Genomic DNA, 13,444 nt, shown 5'->3' with positions numbered 1-13,444 from the left:
GGTATTTTTCAGGCTCACTCCCCCATGGAAATACTTGGGAAGACTGTTTTTTGGGTTTTTGGGTTTGTGTTTGGGTTTTATTTCAGTCTGTACTAGTTTAAGTGTGGGCAGTCAGGATGCGAATTAGAATATGTAAACATGGAGCTCAAAATAAAGCTCACATTGTTTGTTGCGATCAGGTTGGATGGATGTGCCTGACTTAGGGACAAAACTTCAGTCTACCTTTGAGGATGCCTAAGTTAGTTTGCTCCTACCTGTTTTTGTTGCACTGTAAATGTTTTCAATGGGGAAGACAGTACCCAGTCCATAGAGAAGCACTTTAGCAAGAGCTGGTATAAGCTGAGTTGTGGTGACCAACACATTCACACAGTTAGGCCTGGAAAACAAAAGTTAGTAGAAGTGGCAATCTGTGTTTCTCTCTTTTACTCTAGACTGAAAGATGGTAGGAAGCACACCTTTCTTGCAACTGGAAGTTCCCAAGCCATTGGGACATTATGCAGCTAGAGGCAGATAATGCGAGTACTAGTAATGTCTTTTTATCAACTCAGTAGAATGAAAAAAACATAAAACAAACTAGCAGTAGTGATGCAGCCTTACTGCATGCATGCCAGGATCTATTTTGTGGGAATTTAAACACCATGTAGTAATGTCCATGCTGGGTTCTTCGAGTGAACATGTTCAGGGATAGAAGGGCCCTTTTCTCCCTTTCCTACTCTTTTGTACATCTGTTCACATGAAAAGTGTGCCACAGATGAGGTAGCCAAAGAAAGGCAAGGAAAAAGACTTTTTGCCTAGTTCATCATCTCAAGCTCACCCCAACCCTTCATAATTCAAGTCTGGCAAACATGTGCAGACTGGCCTCCCATAGGTTTGGCCAGCAAAGTCCTATGAATGTGTCTCGATTTGTTTAGAGGCGGGGGGGGGAAGGGAAGCAAAGGAGATCCTGGATCAAGCCTGTAGGCAATTCTTTAAGCTGTTCTTACCGGGAATGTATCAAATTCAGTGCCTTCAGAGCATGTGTAAGCCAGAGATCAGTCAGCGCTTCGAGTTCTGCTCTTAACTGCAGCCAGGTTTCTCTCTTAGGAGCTCCTATTAAACCTGTAAGCAGGGAAAACATCTTTGCAGAAGCACAGAAAGGGAGCTCCATGGCTTTGTATGTAGAATGCCAAAGGGCTCCTGTCTGTGTTCTGAATACTATCTCTCTCACTGTCCTTCTCTTGGCCCTGGTGCAGGCTGCTTCCTTTTGCCCACTGCCATATCACTGTAAGGCTCTACCTTGAGGTACATGAGGCCCAACTGCACACTCCTACATTACCGCAGCTCAGCTTCCTTCCTCTCCAGCGGAATGGTATCAGTAACCTGCATGCTGCAGGACCTCCTTAAAACACCTTTCTTGGAGTTAGCATAAAGTTTGCATGGGAAGGGAGCAAGAGGACGAAAGAGCTGTTTATAGCTGGTAGTGAGTGGCCTGAGCTGAGAGACTTCTGAAGCCAGGATGGTTTTGGTTCTCCTGAAAAGCTATGCACCATTTCCAGTACATGCAGGTAGGCTATTCCTCCAACCAAAAAAAGGTTGTGGTGATGCTCTGAGTTTTGCTTCTTCCTCTTTCTAGTCAGAGACCTGGCACTGATGTTCTAAAAGAGAAGCCAAGCAGCCTATTGGAAGAACGCAGGGCATCCTGGTATCTGGTGGTATTGTTTTGGGGGAGTTAAAAACAAGTAGTTATGGTATAAGAATGCCTTCAGACAGAGATCAGCCGTTTGTTCTGTGGAAAAAAAAGCATATTTAGTTTTGAACTGTTTGCTTGCTTACTAAACATTTTGGAAAATTGGAGAAGGTTGCTTTCCTGCCAAAGAAATTACAAAATAAAGCCCCACACTCGGACTGGAGTCATTGTCATACCACTCAACCAGGTATTTTAGTGTATCTCCTGCAAACCCTGTACAGAACGTTATTTAAGGATGACTGCTGAAACACTTGCTCAGCTCACTGTGAAGTATTCTTATCACAATGCTCCCTACGCCTCCTCCATACATGTCCCTAGCAGGGTCAGAAGTATTTGGGAAGATGAAAGGCACACTTGTTGCTTGGCCATAGACACTTACCCCCTACATTGTTTTTGTAGGTGTTGTACATCTCTTTCACCCGACGGTAGCGGAATGCTAATTTCCTCATCCAGTCAACTCCCCCATGAACACCTGAGCCCAGACACAGATTTGCACTGGCAGTTGAACTGTGAAAGCCATCTGCAGAGAAGTTGTATGTGCTGGGGAAGGAGGACAGAAGGGGAGAGGTCAGTATAATTACAGTCTATACAGTGCCAGCAGGGAGTGGAAACAATTGAAAAGAAATGTGGAGACAAGTGGCAGCAGAGATATACACAGGACACGCTGTACAGAACTGGAGTTCATCTCTAGCAGTTACTAGCATAGATGTTAAAAATGTTCTTACTGTAAACACAACACAGGTTACTTAGCACTACCTGCCAATTCTGAGGCTCTCTGGACTACAGAATGTCTGACTGTCCTGAGGTCACTGAAATTCCTCACCTGCCTCTCATCCAGGCTGCTAAGGTAACTGCAGAAATTTCAAAGCAACTCTAGAGTAATTACCACAATTAATTGGGAGCAAGTGACAGTTCCACAAACACCTTAAACAGGCAGTTCCTTTGAAGAAAGCAATCCTGCCTTCTACCAGGCATTTGTTCCTGTCTTCAGCCCTCCTCGATGTCCCTTTCTTTGTACCAGCACAAACATTTCTTCAGCACTGAGATGAATCAGATGAGGGAACTGTTCCCATTAAAAGAGAATACAGCTTTTAAAAAAAAAGAGTTGCTTTTTGGATGGATCAGTTCTCTGGTTTGGGGGAGGGGGGGCATGCAGAGGGAGTACTAGCTCATGTCTTCTTAAAATGTCTGCCAGATGACAGCAGGAGGATGGGTTTCATGGCTTGAGCAGATCTCTGAGCTGCAATGGAAGAGGGCAGCCACAGCTCGTGGGGCACAGTTGTCAGGATCAGGTGACAAACCCAGTGAATTTGGACAAACTTGGTTTATACAAGAGCAAGAGAAGGGACAGAAAGGCTCAGCAACACAGACCTACCCTTCTCAGCTGCAGCTTGAAGTTAGCTCAGCTTATAATGTTTCTGACACCTGACTGGAGAAGTAGCCAGTGCTTGTATATTCACATCCTGATTTACTGCACAGTAATTTCCCCTTCTCAAAAGGCCTGATGCCACTTTATTTCTGTATTAGAGCATCCAGATAGGAGTTCAACATGCTTAACATACTTCAGTCAGCTCAGCTCCATTTCCCATGTAGGCAAGCCATGAGCAGCTGAGAAGTACTTTTGAAACAACTGAAACGACTCGGGCAGGGGCTTTTCACAGGATTCAAGATATGCTGTTAGCATATGGACTTTTTTGTTCACTCAAAGTAAGTGCACTGATTGAGATAAAACTCGAATTAATGTTTTAATCAATGCCTGAAGAAGTATCCAGACTCACCCGCTTACAGGCCACAGGAGCCAAAGGACCTAAATGTAAATGTGCCATTTCAGTGCTTTGCAAAGCACAAACCAGCATATCATTTAGGGCAAAAATCTTTCAAGTGTTCCCTGAAGAAGGAAAAGTGTCTTCCCTCAAACACTTCATTGTTTTCTGTGCTGTTTTGGCACCAAGTCCTCATAAGAACCAGCCATAAAACCACAAATTATAAAGCTGTGTTATGACCTCTGCACATTTCATTCTTATGCCAATTACCATGACTCTGCAGGCAACACTTCGGGAAAAGTAGAGGTAACTGCACAGAAGTAGTTTTTATGTACATGATGATCTAACTTATACAGGTAATAGTGATGTTTGGTGCAGTTTCGGTACAAGTTTCTACCAGTGACAAGGCTCTGGCATGGCAAGGTCTCCGCAATCTTCACTACTAAGCCCATACATTACAGATTGGGCAGCAGGAAACCTTTCAATCTGGTTTAGAAGCATTTTAGCCACACCTGTGCCAGCTGGCTGGCCAAATCACATCAGGAACTAGTGTAGTCTGACAGGAGTTCAACCTAATTTTAGATATATTTCCCAGAATGGTTCGAAGTTCAGTATAGTCAGGGCTCGACAGTAGGCACAGGCATATTAATGTGATAAAGGGGACTCTGCTTCTGTGTGCTTAATAAATGCAGACAGCATGGAGCCAGGGAGGGGAGAGGACGCATGTCTGAGAATGTTACTTTACATCACTGACCAGCCCCCTGCTATTTTCAAACAGCTGCGGACTACCTGACCTGCAGCTTCCAGCCTGGAGAAACCGTACCTTAGATCTTGACCATTGTCATCTGATGATACATCATCTATGTGGATCTGGTCACAGTCCTGAGAAGCATATGAAAGAAAATACAGCAGTTAAGTAAATGCTTTGAAAAAAATTTTGAAAGAATGTAATGAAAAATTACTTTAAGGGTAATATTAAGGAGATAAATTCATAAATATTGCTAGTATTGTGTGGCATAGTCTAGCTAGTTAATTGTTAGGAAAAAGTATCACATCACACTTGCACAAAATATGAATTGTGTATGTGTGTGTCTGTGTGTATCAGAGACAGAGATCTGCTGTTATCTAAGGGCAAAATAGCTCATGAATATACAGTAAGTGAAAATCCTTCCTATCCAGACAGGAGGGAGAGAGATGCTTGTGTTTTAGCCAGGAAAACTGTGTTTTTTAAACTTTTTAGGCATGATAAGGCAGAGATTTGGCAGCATTTCTTCCTGTGAGAACACTGCTTTGGACAGGAGGTGGATGCCCACATAATTACAAGGGGAGAAGATCTGTCCCAAAGAAATTTCTAGAGATGCCTGTCTGTTTTCCCAGTTTGTTCTGAGGGGGCTGAGCTTCCTTTGATGTGCAGGGAAGCTGGGCTGAAGCACTGAAGGCCACAGACAGAGTTAAAGAATAATATGTGTCAGTAATGAGGAAATCTATGCACAGGAAATTTAACCAGAATATATACTTGGAACTCAGCCTGCATGAAGTATGTACTTTAGATCTTATCTTCCAAAATTCTTCATTATTTGAATGGTGGAGGCCCTGCCTCAAAAATTTGAGAAATGTTATTTCTTTGGTTTCTTTCCTAGTCTTAGCAGTAAGATTAGAAATAGAAAAATCAGGATTTTTATCCCACCACCTTAAATCTCCTTTCTCCATGACCCTTGCAGGCAAGAACAAAACAGAAAGCCTTCAGGCTGATGAATGCTATCATTTGTTCCGGCTAATTTTTTCAACAGAGGTAAAAGCACTTGGTACAACAGGACTCCAAAGTCAGAACTTAACCAAGGTACAGTTATTCTTCACCACTTCAGTATTCTGTAAACCACAGAATTTGTCTTACCTTCTCTCCTGGTTTTGGCTGGGATAGAGTTAATTTTCTTTCTAGTAGCTGGTGTAGTGTTACATTTTGGATTTAGCATGAGAATAATGTTGATAAGACACTGATGTTTTCAGTTGTTGCTAAGCAGTGTTTATACTAAGTCAAGGATTTTTCAGCTTCTCATGCCCAGCCAGCAAGAAAGCTGGTGGGGCACAAGAAGCTGGGAGGGGACACAACCAGGGCAGCTGACCCAAACCAGCCAAAGGGATATTCCATACCATGTGACATCATGCCCAGTAAATAAACTTGGGGGAGTTGGCCGGGGCAGGGCAGATCACTGCTCAGGAACCAACTGGGTATCAGTTGGCTAGTGGTGAGCATTTGCATTGTGCATCACTTGCTTTGTATATTCTAATTCTTTTGTTATTATTATTGTAATTTTATTATTGTTAATATTATCATTATTATGTTCTTCCTTTCTGTCCTATGAAACTGTTCTATCTCAACCCATGAGTTTTAATCCGTTGTGTCCCCTCGCAATTCTCTCCCCCATCCCACTTGGTGGGGTGGAGTGAGTGAGCAGCTGCGTGGTGCTTAGTTGCTGGCTAGGGTTAAACCACGACACCTTCCTTACACAACTGAGAGTTTTATGAATTACTTTAAACCATCCCCCTTCAAAAAAAGAAAAAAATCCCCAAACAAGTAACCAAACTTGCTATCAATGGCAAACTGTCACAGATAGATGGTTCTTGTCCATAATCATGAGATTTTCTGCAGGATTTATTTTAGATAATTCTCAAAAAGACACATGATTTTATCTTGTTCTCATCTCATCAGCTGTCTTATCAACCTATCACTGGGGTGTATATTTCTGTATATAATTGAAGCCAAGCAGCTGAATAGCAGATCTCTGCCAGCACCTCTCTCTCTCTCTCTTCTCTACCCCCATAATTTTTTAAGCCCCCCTCCCAATAGCTGTTGTGAGCCATGCTGGGATAATATTGATGCAGCCCACTCCACTTCAGTTGTGTGATGCAGGGCATTAAGTCAGGGGAAAGGTATTTGTGGAGGGATCTGTTTTTCTCATTTGTGAATGAATTGTTCTGTACACTGAAGTGTGACAACAGTAGCTATCACATTTCTAACTTAATAAAATACCATGACACTTGGTGAGACGCTACCTCATAGTCCGCCGGCTGAGCCTATCATGTTACCGGGTGAAACAGGGAAGCTGGTTAAAGCAAGAATGCGGACCATGTTTTACTACTTGGTTACGAGACTAATCTTTCATTCTTGCAGAATTTCCTTGAAATCTTAGTGAGTGGGAAATCAAGGCAGGATATTTGGGCTGCTGAAAAGAAGGTCCAGATTGTTCAAATGGAAGTCTGCAGTGGGGACATATCCTAGTCTTCACATCTGCTGACTTTTTAAAATGCTACTCTAGGATCTCAGAGGTACATGATGTGTTGCACGTACAGCCTGTAACTGAGTCAAACGTGTAAGACCTCAGTCAACCCTCGCAACTCTGGGAAATGAACTGTTTTTACTGTTGTGATATCTCTAGGGCAGTCTGTGCTACACAACCTTCTTCCAGGTGGAACCAGACCCTTGCCACCCATATGTAAAGGAAACTGAGCTAAATGCAGCTTTGAAATGGTACTGCAGGCTTGGAGAAAGCCTCTGCTGCCTCCTTGTGAAATACAAGCTGTTCCTGAGGATGCATGGAGAAGCTCTTTCTGTTATCACTTACACTCCCTCCAAATACTCTCAAGGTATGTCTCATGCACATATGAAAACAACTTATGAATGCACAGGTTGTCTATTTGTGCATCAGGACTGTGTTAGAGATTTTTAAACATCTTGTGGATTCATGGATTCATTGATCAGTCGAGCTAGTATCCCTTATTAGGCAGGGGGTTAATGGTTCCCAGAACACAAAACCTCCAGGGATGGCTCTGAAAGGCAGTAACTTGTAAACACACTAATCTCTTTGTTTGTTAATTCCTCATCTCCTTGTCAGTCCTCCTGTCCTTAATACCTGTTTGCCAGAGTGCCAGACTATAATGTCTCCAGAGGGACTGGGGGTGGAAGGTACTATTCTCTAGCCAGCATTGCACTGCAAACAAAAGTCATCTGGGAGAAAAAGCACAACTCTGGAAAGCCCAGAATTCATATTTTAACTTCACTGTGATCTATAACCTTGGGCAACTCCTTTTCTCCCTGATTTCCCAAAAGAGGACCAGAGAGTGAGAATACCTCCTTTCAAATGATATATTGCCGATACATTCTGCAGTCTGATCAGAGCCCTTTGCACACAACACCTTGTATGGCCTATACTTGCAGACTGTAGGGATTTAATCTGCCTGTACTGTTGCAACTGCAAACAGATGATGTGGTCGACAGGCATGTGCCACATGAGTGGATGAATTAGTGTGGCAAAACCATGTTTGTATGATTTCAACATGGGGCTCAGCAAACACAGGCCTTGCTTGCCTGGGTTATGTTGCTAACATCCTCCAGAATGGGGCAATGCTTGTTTCACTGCATGCCCTAGAAGTGCCACACACTGGCTGTCCTTGTCAAGGTTTGGTGCCTTGATTCTTTGCTACGGGGCAGGCAGACCACTAAACTCTGCTTCAACAAGCATTGACTCCCCCTGGCCCTGAATCAGCTGGAAAAAAAGTCCAGCTTCCAAAGTTGTTATCACTTTTAAGAGTTAACCTGCTGACAGAGTATCCCTTTCTGTAAAAAGAGTGAACATGTTTGGTAGGAGTCTAGGTCTAAGGCTTCTCCAGTCACCCACCTGCCTCCTTCCATACAACTAGCCTGAGGTTTGGGGTGAATTGAATGGGAAATTGGCCTCTCTACTAGGCTGCAGCACTAAGAGAGGATGGGTTGAAGCGGGTTATCTGCAGGATCTGCTGGTTCGCCTTTTCACACATCCACAATTCCCACTCCCAAGCATAGCAGGAAAAATGCATCCAGGAAACAGTTGCCTGAATCCCTTCTGGGTAAACACTAAAAAAAGATAAAGCCCTGGCTAACAACAGAGTCTCAGAATCATTTTTTGATAGAAAAAAAGGGAGTACTCCAGTTCAGCCTCCTCACTCAGACTTTGAAGCCAGTTTTTTTGCTATGACATGAAATCACATCCTCACCAGACTGAGAAGGATCACACAAATGCTACTAAGGGCTGTGCAAACCTTGCTGTATCTATGGACAAATGTTTCATCCTCATCAGGCACTTTCTGGCAATGCTTCAAAAAGGCTTTACATCCTGGCAGCACCTTCTGCTCTGCACAGCACTGAAAACTGCAGCCAGCAAAATAAACCATTCCCCTGTACTAAAGCAAGGTAATAACTGATTTCCTTGTCCAGCCTGCCTCTCTGGCAAGGATGGGCAACATTTCCTCCAATTCCTGCCCCCCCCTGCCTTCCACTGTCAGGACTGAGCCCAGCTGTTGGTTCAGTCTGCTGGGCCCCCGAAAATGCCTGAACTTGGCTATGGATGTGTGCCAGAGAAAAGGTTTGCTATGTTTAGCATTATCTAGTAAAAGTACTCTTACTTTGGTCTTGAATGGGGCAACTACCCTACTGCTTTCTCAGTTACATTTGTTTCACCCTGCCCCAACACAGAAGATGGTCAGAAATGGTTTCAGCCCTGTGCAGTTTTAGCTTATTTTGTCTTGTACAGGCCAGTGTTATACCACATGATGGTGCTAATGTATACTGTAATGTTTGTGGGTTTAGAACTGAATCAGCTTCTGTGCTTGTTTTTTACTGATTTCTTTTTTCTTTTTTAAAAATACAATTCACTGCATTTTTTTAAGCCTAGCACTCAGTGATGTATGATCTTTAAATACCACTTTATGAATAGTCAAACCTGACTTCTTTTTATCGTTGCAAATGAAGGAGTAGGGTGGTTAACAGAGATGGATGACTGTGTTGTTGCAAATTCTTCCAAAGTGAAATGGCTTTTTTTTGAAAATGAAATTTTGTAAAGAACATTTACTTCTCTTGAATAATCCCCCTTCCCTCTTTTTTTTCATTGAAAAGGTTCACCTAAAACCTTGGTTTTGTTTTGGTTTGAAAAAAACCTTTAGTTTGTTCCACTTATCAAGAATGTGTGAAAAGGGAAAACAAATTTTTCAGTAGAAAATGCTCTTCTCTGTCCAGCTACCTGGGCCATGCATTATCATTTAGAATGCTTAGCATTTTTGTCTTAATGCTGGACCTAAAATAAAATTGTCTCACAATGCTATCTCTTTGCTTGTTTCTGCTCTGGCTAGCTGCAACACTATTTGTTTTCAAAAGTTTTTTAATGTTTTTCATGGTTTTGAGCCATGTAGGTTCCAGCAGCAAGTTGTTCTCACCTTTAGGTGCCTATGCCCCATTACACCCTCTGGCAAGCCCATTAAGGCTATATTGACTCACTCATTCAGCTGCAAACTTTGTTTTTCTCAATTTTTTAGTAAAAGCAGGTAAGCTGATAAGAGCCTAGGAAATCAGCAAAAATTGCTTCTCTTTTCTCATGCAGCAACAAAATAGCAGTAGTAACGTAGATGGTTTTATTTATCATCTTTGTAGCCCAAACTACTTAGAGACAACCTCCCTTAATATTTTGCTGAACAGATGTGCCCTGTAGCACCTGGCTCTTTTCCTGTGTTGGAGATGGAGACCAGGTATTTTGCAGAAGGTTTTTATTTCTGTTTGGAGACAGGATGCTAACTTTAGCTCTTCACTGGACTAATTGTTACATACTCCTCCTGGAATGAGAAAGTCCCATATCTGAGGGATTTTTGTTTAGCTTTTGCTTCCTTAATATCTAGAAACCACAAAAGAAAAGAAACACAACATACTAACTTTTTATAATTAAAAACTTTGCTCTACGGTAGTGGCTGAAGAACTTGAGAGGCCATGTGAGACAAAACTGACCTAAGGACTCTGCTTCTACTTCTGTTACTGACTGATAAATGTGCAGAAGTTGACTCAGGCCAGACAATTTACTACTTCGTTCACGTTTTAGAGCAGCAAGTGAAGCAAGGAGAAAATCTGTTTTAAAATTATTTGCCAACTTACGTTCTTGCAAAAGTCTAGATAGACAGAGGGTTTCTGGAGGGTGGCTTTGTGCAAGATGTGAAGCTTTTTTGCATCACATATTGAGATCTATGGGTGGAAAGTGCTGGTTGTGTATTAAATATTATCACTACTTATATAGTGCCCTGGACTCCCAAAGAGCAGCTCTTCCCCCCCCCCCCCCCCCCCCCGCCCCAACAAGAGAGGGATTTTTTCACTTTGCACTTTCTGTACCCTCATGACCAACTCCCGCTTTGAAAAAAGCTGAAAGAGGAAAAGTCTGTCAGTTCAGTGTCAGTGTAAGACACTACTTGTCTTACGAAAGGAAATGAAAATTCTCAGCAAGTGAAACCTCAGATTGTAAGACGACAGGTGGCAGGGAAGGTTATACCTCCTGTAATGCAGAGGACCACAGTGCAATTAAGCAGTGAAGGAACCAGAAGTTCTCACTGAACTCATCAGGCACAGAAAAAGTTCTCTCATTTTATCTGGCACAGAAACAAACTCTTTGTTTTTCAAGTGAAGAAAAAGACCATAGAAGTCTGCCCAGGGAGGTCAAATTTTTTTCCTCCAAATACCTCCAAGCAGTATTCTGACTTCAAGGTGCCCACAGCACAAACCCCATCTTACTCACTTTGTATGTGACTCATTCAGACTATTTCTACTGATTGCAAATGCAAACAAATTGTCATCAGTGCTGTACAGCTGTTCCTCAGCTGGCAACAGAATTCTGCTAGCATCACTTTGTTTGAATTTTACTGTATATTCAAAAGGACTTTCATTTTGTGTAAGGCATAGTCAGATCTAACCATGCCACAAGCAGGAAGGATTCTTCCCCTTGGTCTTATGTTGAAACTCCCATAGTTTCATCCTGCAGTGTGCCTGAGCTTGAGCAGACCTCCTGCTCTGTCTGTGTGTACAAACAGAGCTTCCTCAAGAACGGAGACCATTTTTAAAACCTCTGCATTGGCTCATAGCTAATTGCTACCTGCCCCATAGGATCTATGCTAATTTAGCTTAATAAAATTATTAAATAGCAAATTTCAGGAGAAGCAGCAGCAATGTCCTCATTATTAGATTTAGTAAAACTGCCAAAAGCCATCATTGTTACTATGTATTTAGAAAAAAATTCCTTAACAGAATGAAGATGTCAAAGGGACACAGTAAAGTATGCTTCCAATAAGCCATCTAAGGCCCATTTCTTTGGGGTCAAAAATGAAAGTTTCTTGGCCAGAAAAACAAGTTTGTAGACCAGATGCAAATGATTAGACAGAGAGATGTTAAATAAAATAAGCTGCTACATACCTCCAGGTCATTGAAGAACAGATGTGTATCTGCAAGGTTGAAGATCATTTCTTCCATCATAAGACCTATCCGCACAGATGTTGTAGTGTCCTGTTTGGGGAAAATCAGTTTTTTTCCATTCACTTTGATGTTCTTTTTTTTTGTTTTGTTTTTTGGTTTTTGTTTGTTTTTTGTTTGTTTGTTTTTTGGGGGGGAACACGACATCTTAGACCAAACATAGGATCTATGCATTCCTGTTTCTGAAGATATGTTCATTAAAGTAATTTTATTTCCCAAGTGTATCTTAACATGATTTTCCCATCCTTTTGCTCTCCTAGATAATCCAATTCTGTTCTTTGAAGGATGTCTATGGCTTGCCTTGACCAAGAATACCCCACACACTTCAGATGATATAACAAGAACCTTTAAACACCTGAGACCATATAAGAATTGCTTCAGTAGGTTAGACCAAGAATTGATTTCCAATAGCATCATTAGTGAATGGTTAGGGGATAGTTAGGAGCAACAGAGCACACAGAGGGTGATCCTTTCCTGACTTTGCTCTTCAAACCAGCCGTAGGTCAGCATTATTCTCTTTTAATGTCAAACAGCAACTTGGTGAGCAAAATCTGAAAACAGAACCCAGAAGCTCAGACATAAATTGAGTCTCTTTCTCTGAAGGGTGCAATCCATGTGTCTCAGCACACTTGGCTTAGGTCTTCACTGCCGTGCTAACTCAGGTGATCAGCACAGAACAGGACAGAAAGGCAGATGTGTCATTCCCATAGCAGAGCCCAGCGTGTAATACAGTATCTACTGTCCTTGGCAGCACTTGTGCACCTGGGCAGGGGATGCAAGACCAGCCACACTACTGCAATTCTCTTCCATCCCCACTGAAGCTGCCTACTTAGTTAACAGTATCAACAGAGTTACAACAATCCTATCCTACCATGCAAACCCAATTATAGCACAATAAAATGCTCGTCCAAGTATGACTATTCCTGCTTAGGACAGAGTGTGCTCTGCAGTGGTATAAAGCATGCTTGCAGAGCCAGAACTGTAGCTGTAATGGCAGTTACACCCAAATAACTACATCGATTGAAAAAAAAAAAAGACAAAACAAGACAAGACACAGCACATTAAAGTGCTGGATGGGTTCATCTGTCATTCTAGCTAGTGTCAGAAATAGCGACATGCACCCTCTGCTCCCATCTGCATGGGCTGGCTGACTGTGATGGTTTGCTCATTCTGCCATTTTTTTGTATCAGCAGCCCCCTGCCTAGCTAGGTGTGGGTCTAACTTGGCCTTTCCCTGATAGGGTCCCAAACTGCTTCCTAAAAGGGAAGGACATGATGCAGAAGCTCTGGCTGCCTGCAGCATTTTTAAGAACACACTTTTTTAACCATTATGAGAATGTGAACATGCACGCGCCAGCAGCTCTAAAATGGCTTCTACAGATTCTTAAGCACATATTAACTTTCTCACATCCAGATCCTGCTCCTACCAACATGAGCGGCAAAACGTTAAGTAAATTCCTCTGGAAAAGGACTACACTACCTGCAGCTCTACTTTAGTGCATTTAGTGGATTCATTTTAGAAAATTAATGTTTTTCCCTGGCCCTTGCTACCCAGGCGAGACACCACAACTGCCCGTGAGAGCGCTGTCACTTCATTTCCTCACCAAGTCAGCAAGTGCAAGCTTAAACCAGCCCAAGCTGAGAG

At 42.4% G+C, this 13,444-nt stretch overlaps 1 protein-coding gene across 9 annotated transcripts in view; it reads right to left on the bottom strand.

The window, feature by feature from the left end:
- EYA2 (EYA transcriptional coactivator and phosphatase 2) overlaps nt 1-13,444 on the bottom strand; it is a 104,899-nt gene that overhangs the window by 5,316 nt on the left and 86,139 nt on the right. For all 9 annotated transcript variants that reach the window (XM_049817109.1, XM_049817108.1, XM_049817111.1 and 6 more), the window contains 5 exons: nt 11,744-11,833; nt 4,313-4,371; nt 2,106-2,266; nt 984-1,098; nt 255-376 (listed from right to left, as the gene is read on the bottom strand). In XM_049817109.1, coding sequence (XP_049673066.1) covers nt 255-376; nt 984-1,098; nt 2,106-2,266; nt 4,313-4,371; nt 11,744-11,833 — 547 coding nt within the window. The remainder of the gene's footprint in view (nt 1-254; nt 377-983; nt 1,099-2,105; nt 2,267-4,312; nt 4,372-11,743; nt 11,834-13,444) is intronic.

Source organism: Accipiter gentilis, chromosome 14, assembly GCF_929443795.1.
Source record: "Accipiter gentilis chromosome 14, bAccGen1.1, whole genome shotgun sequence".
In the NCBI taxonomy this organism is placed as follows: Eukaryota; Metazoa; Chordata; class Aves; order Accipitriformes; family Accipitridae; genus Astur; species Astur gentilis.
The sequence above is the reverse complement of the archived record's forward strand: the minus strand, read 5'-3'. Positions and strand labels throughout refer to the sequence as shown.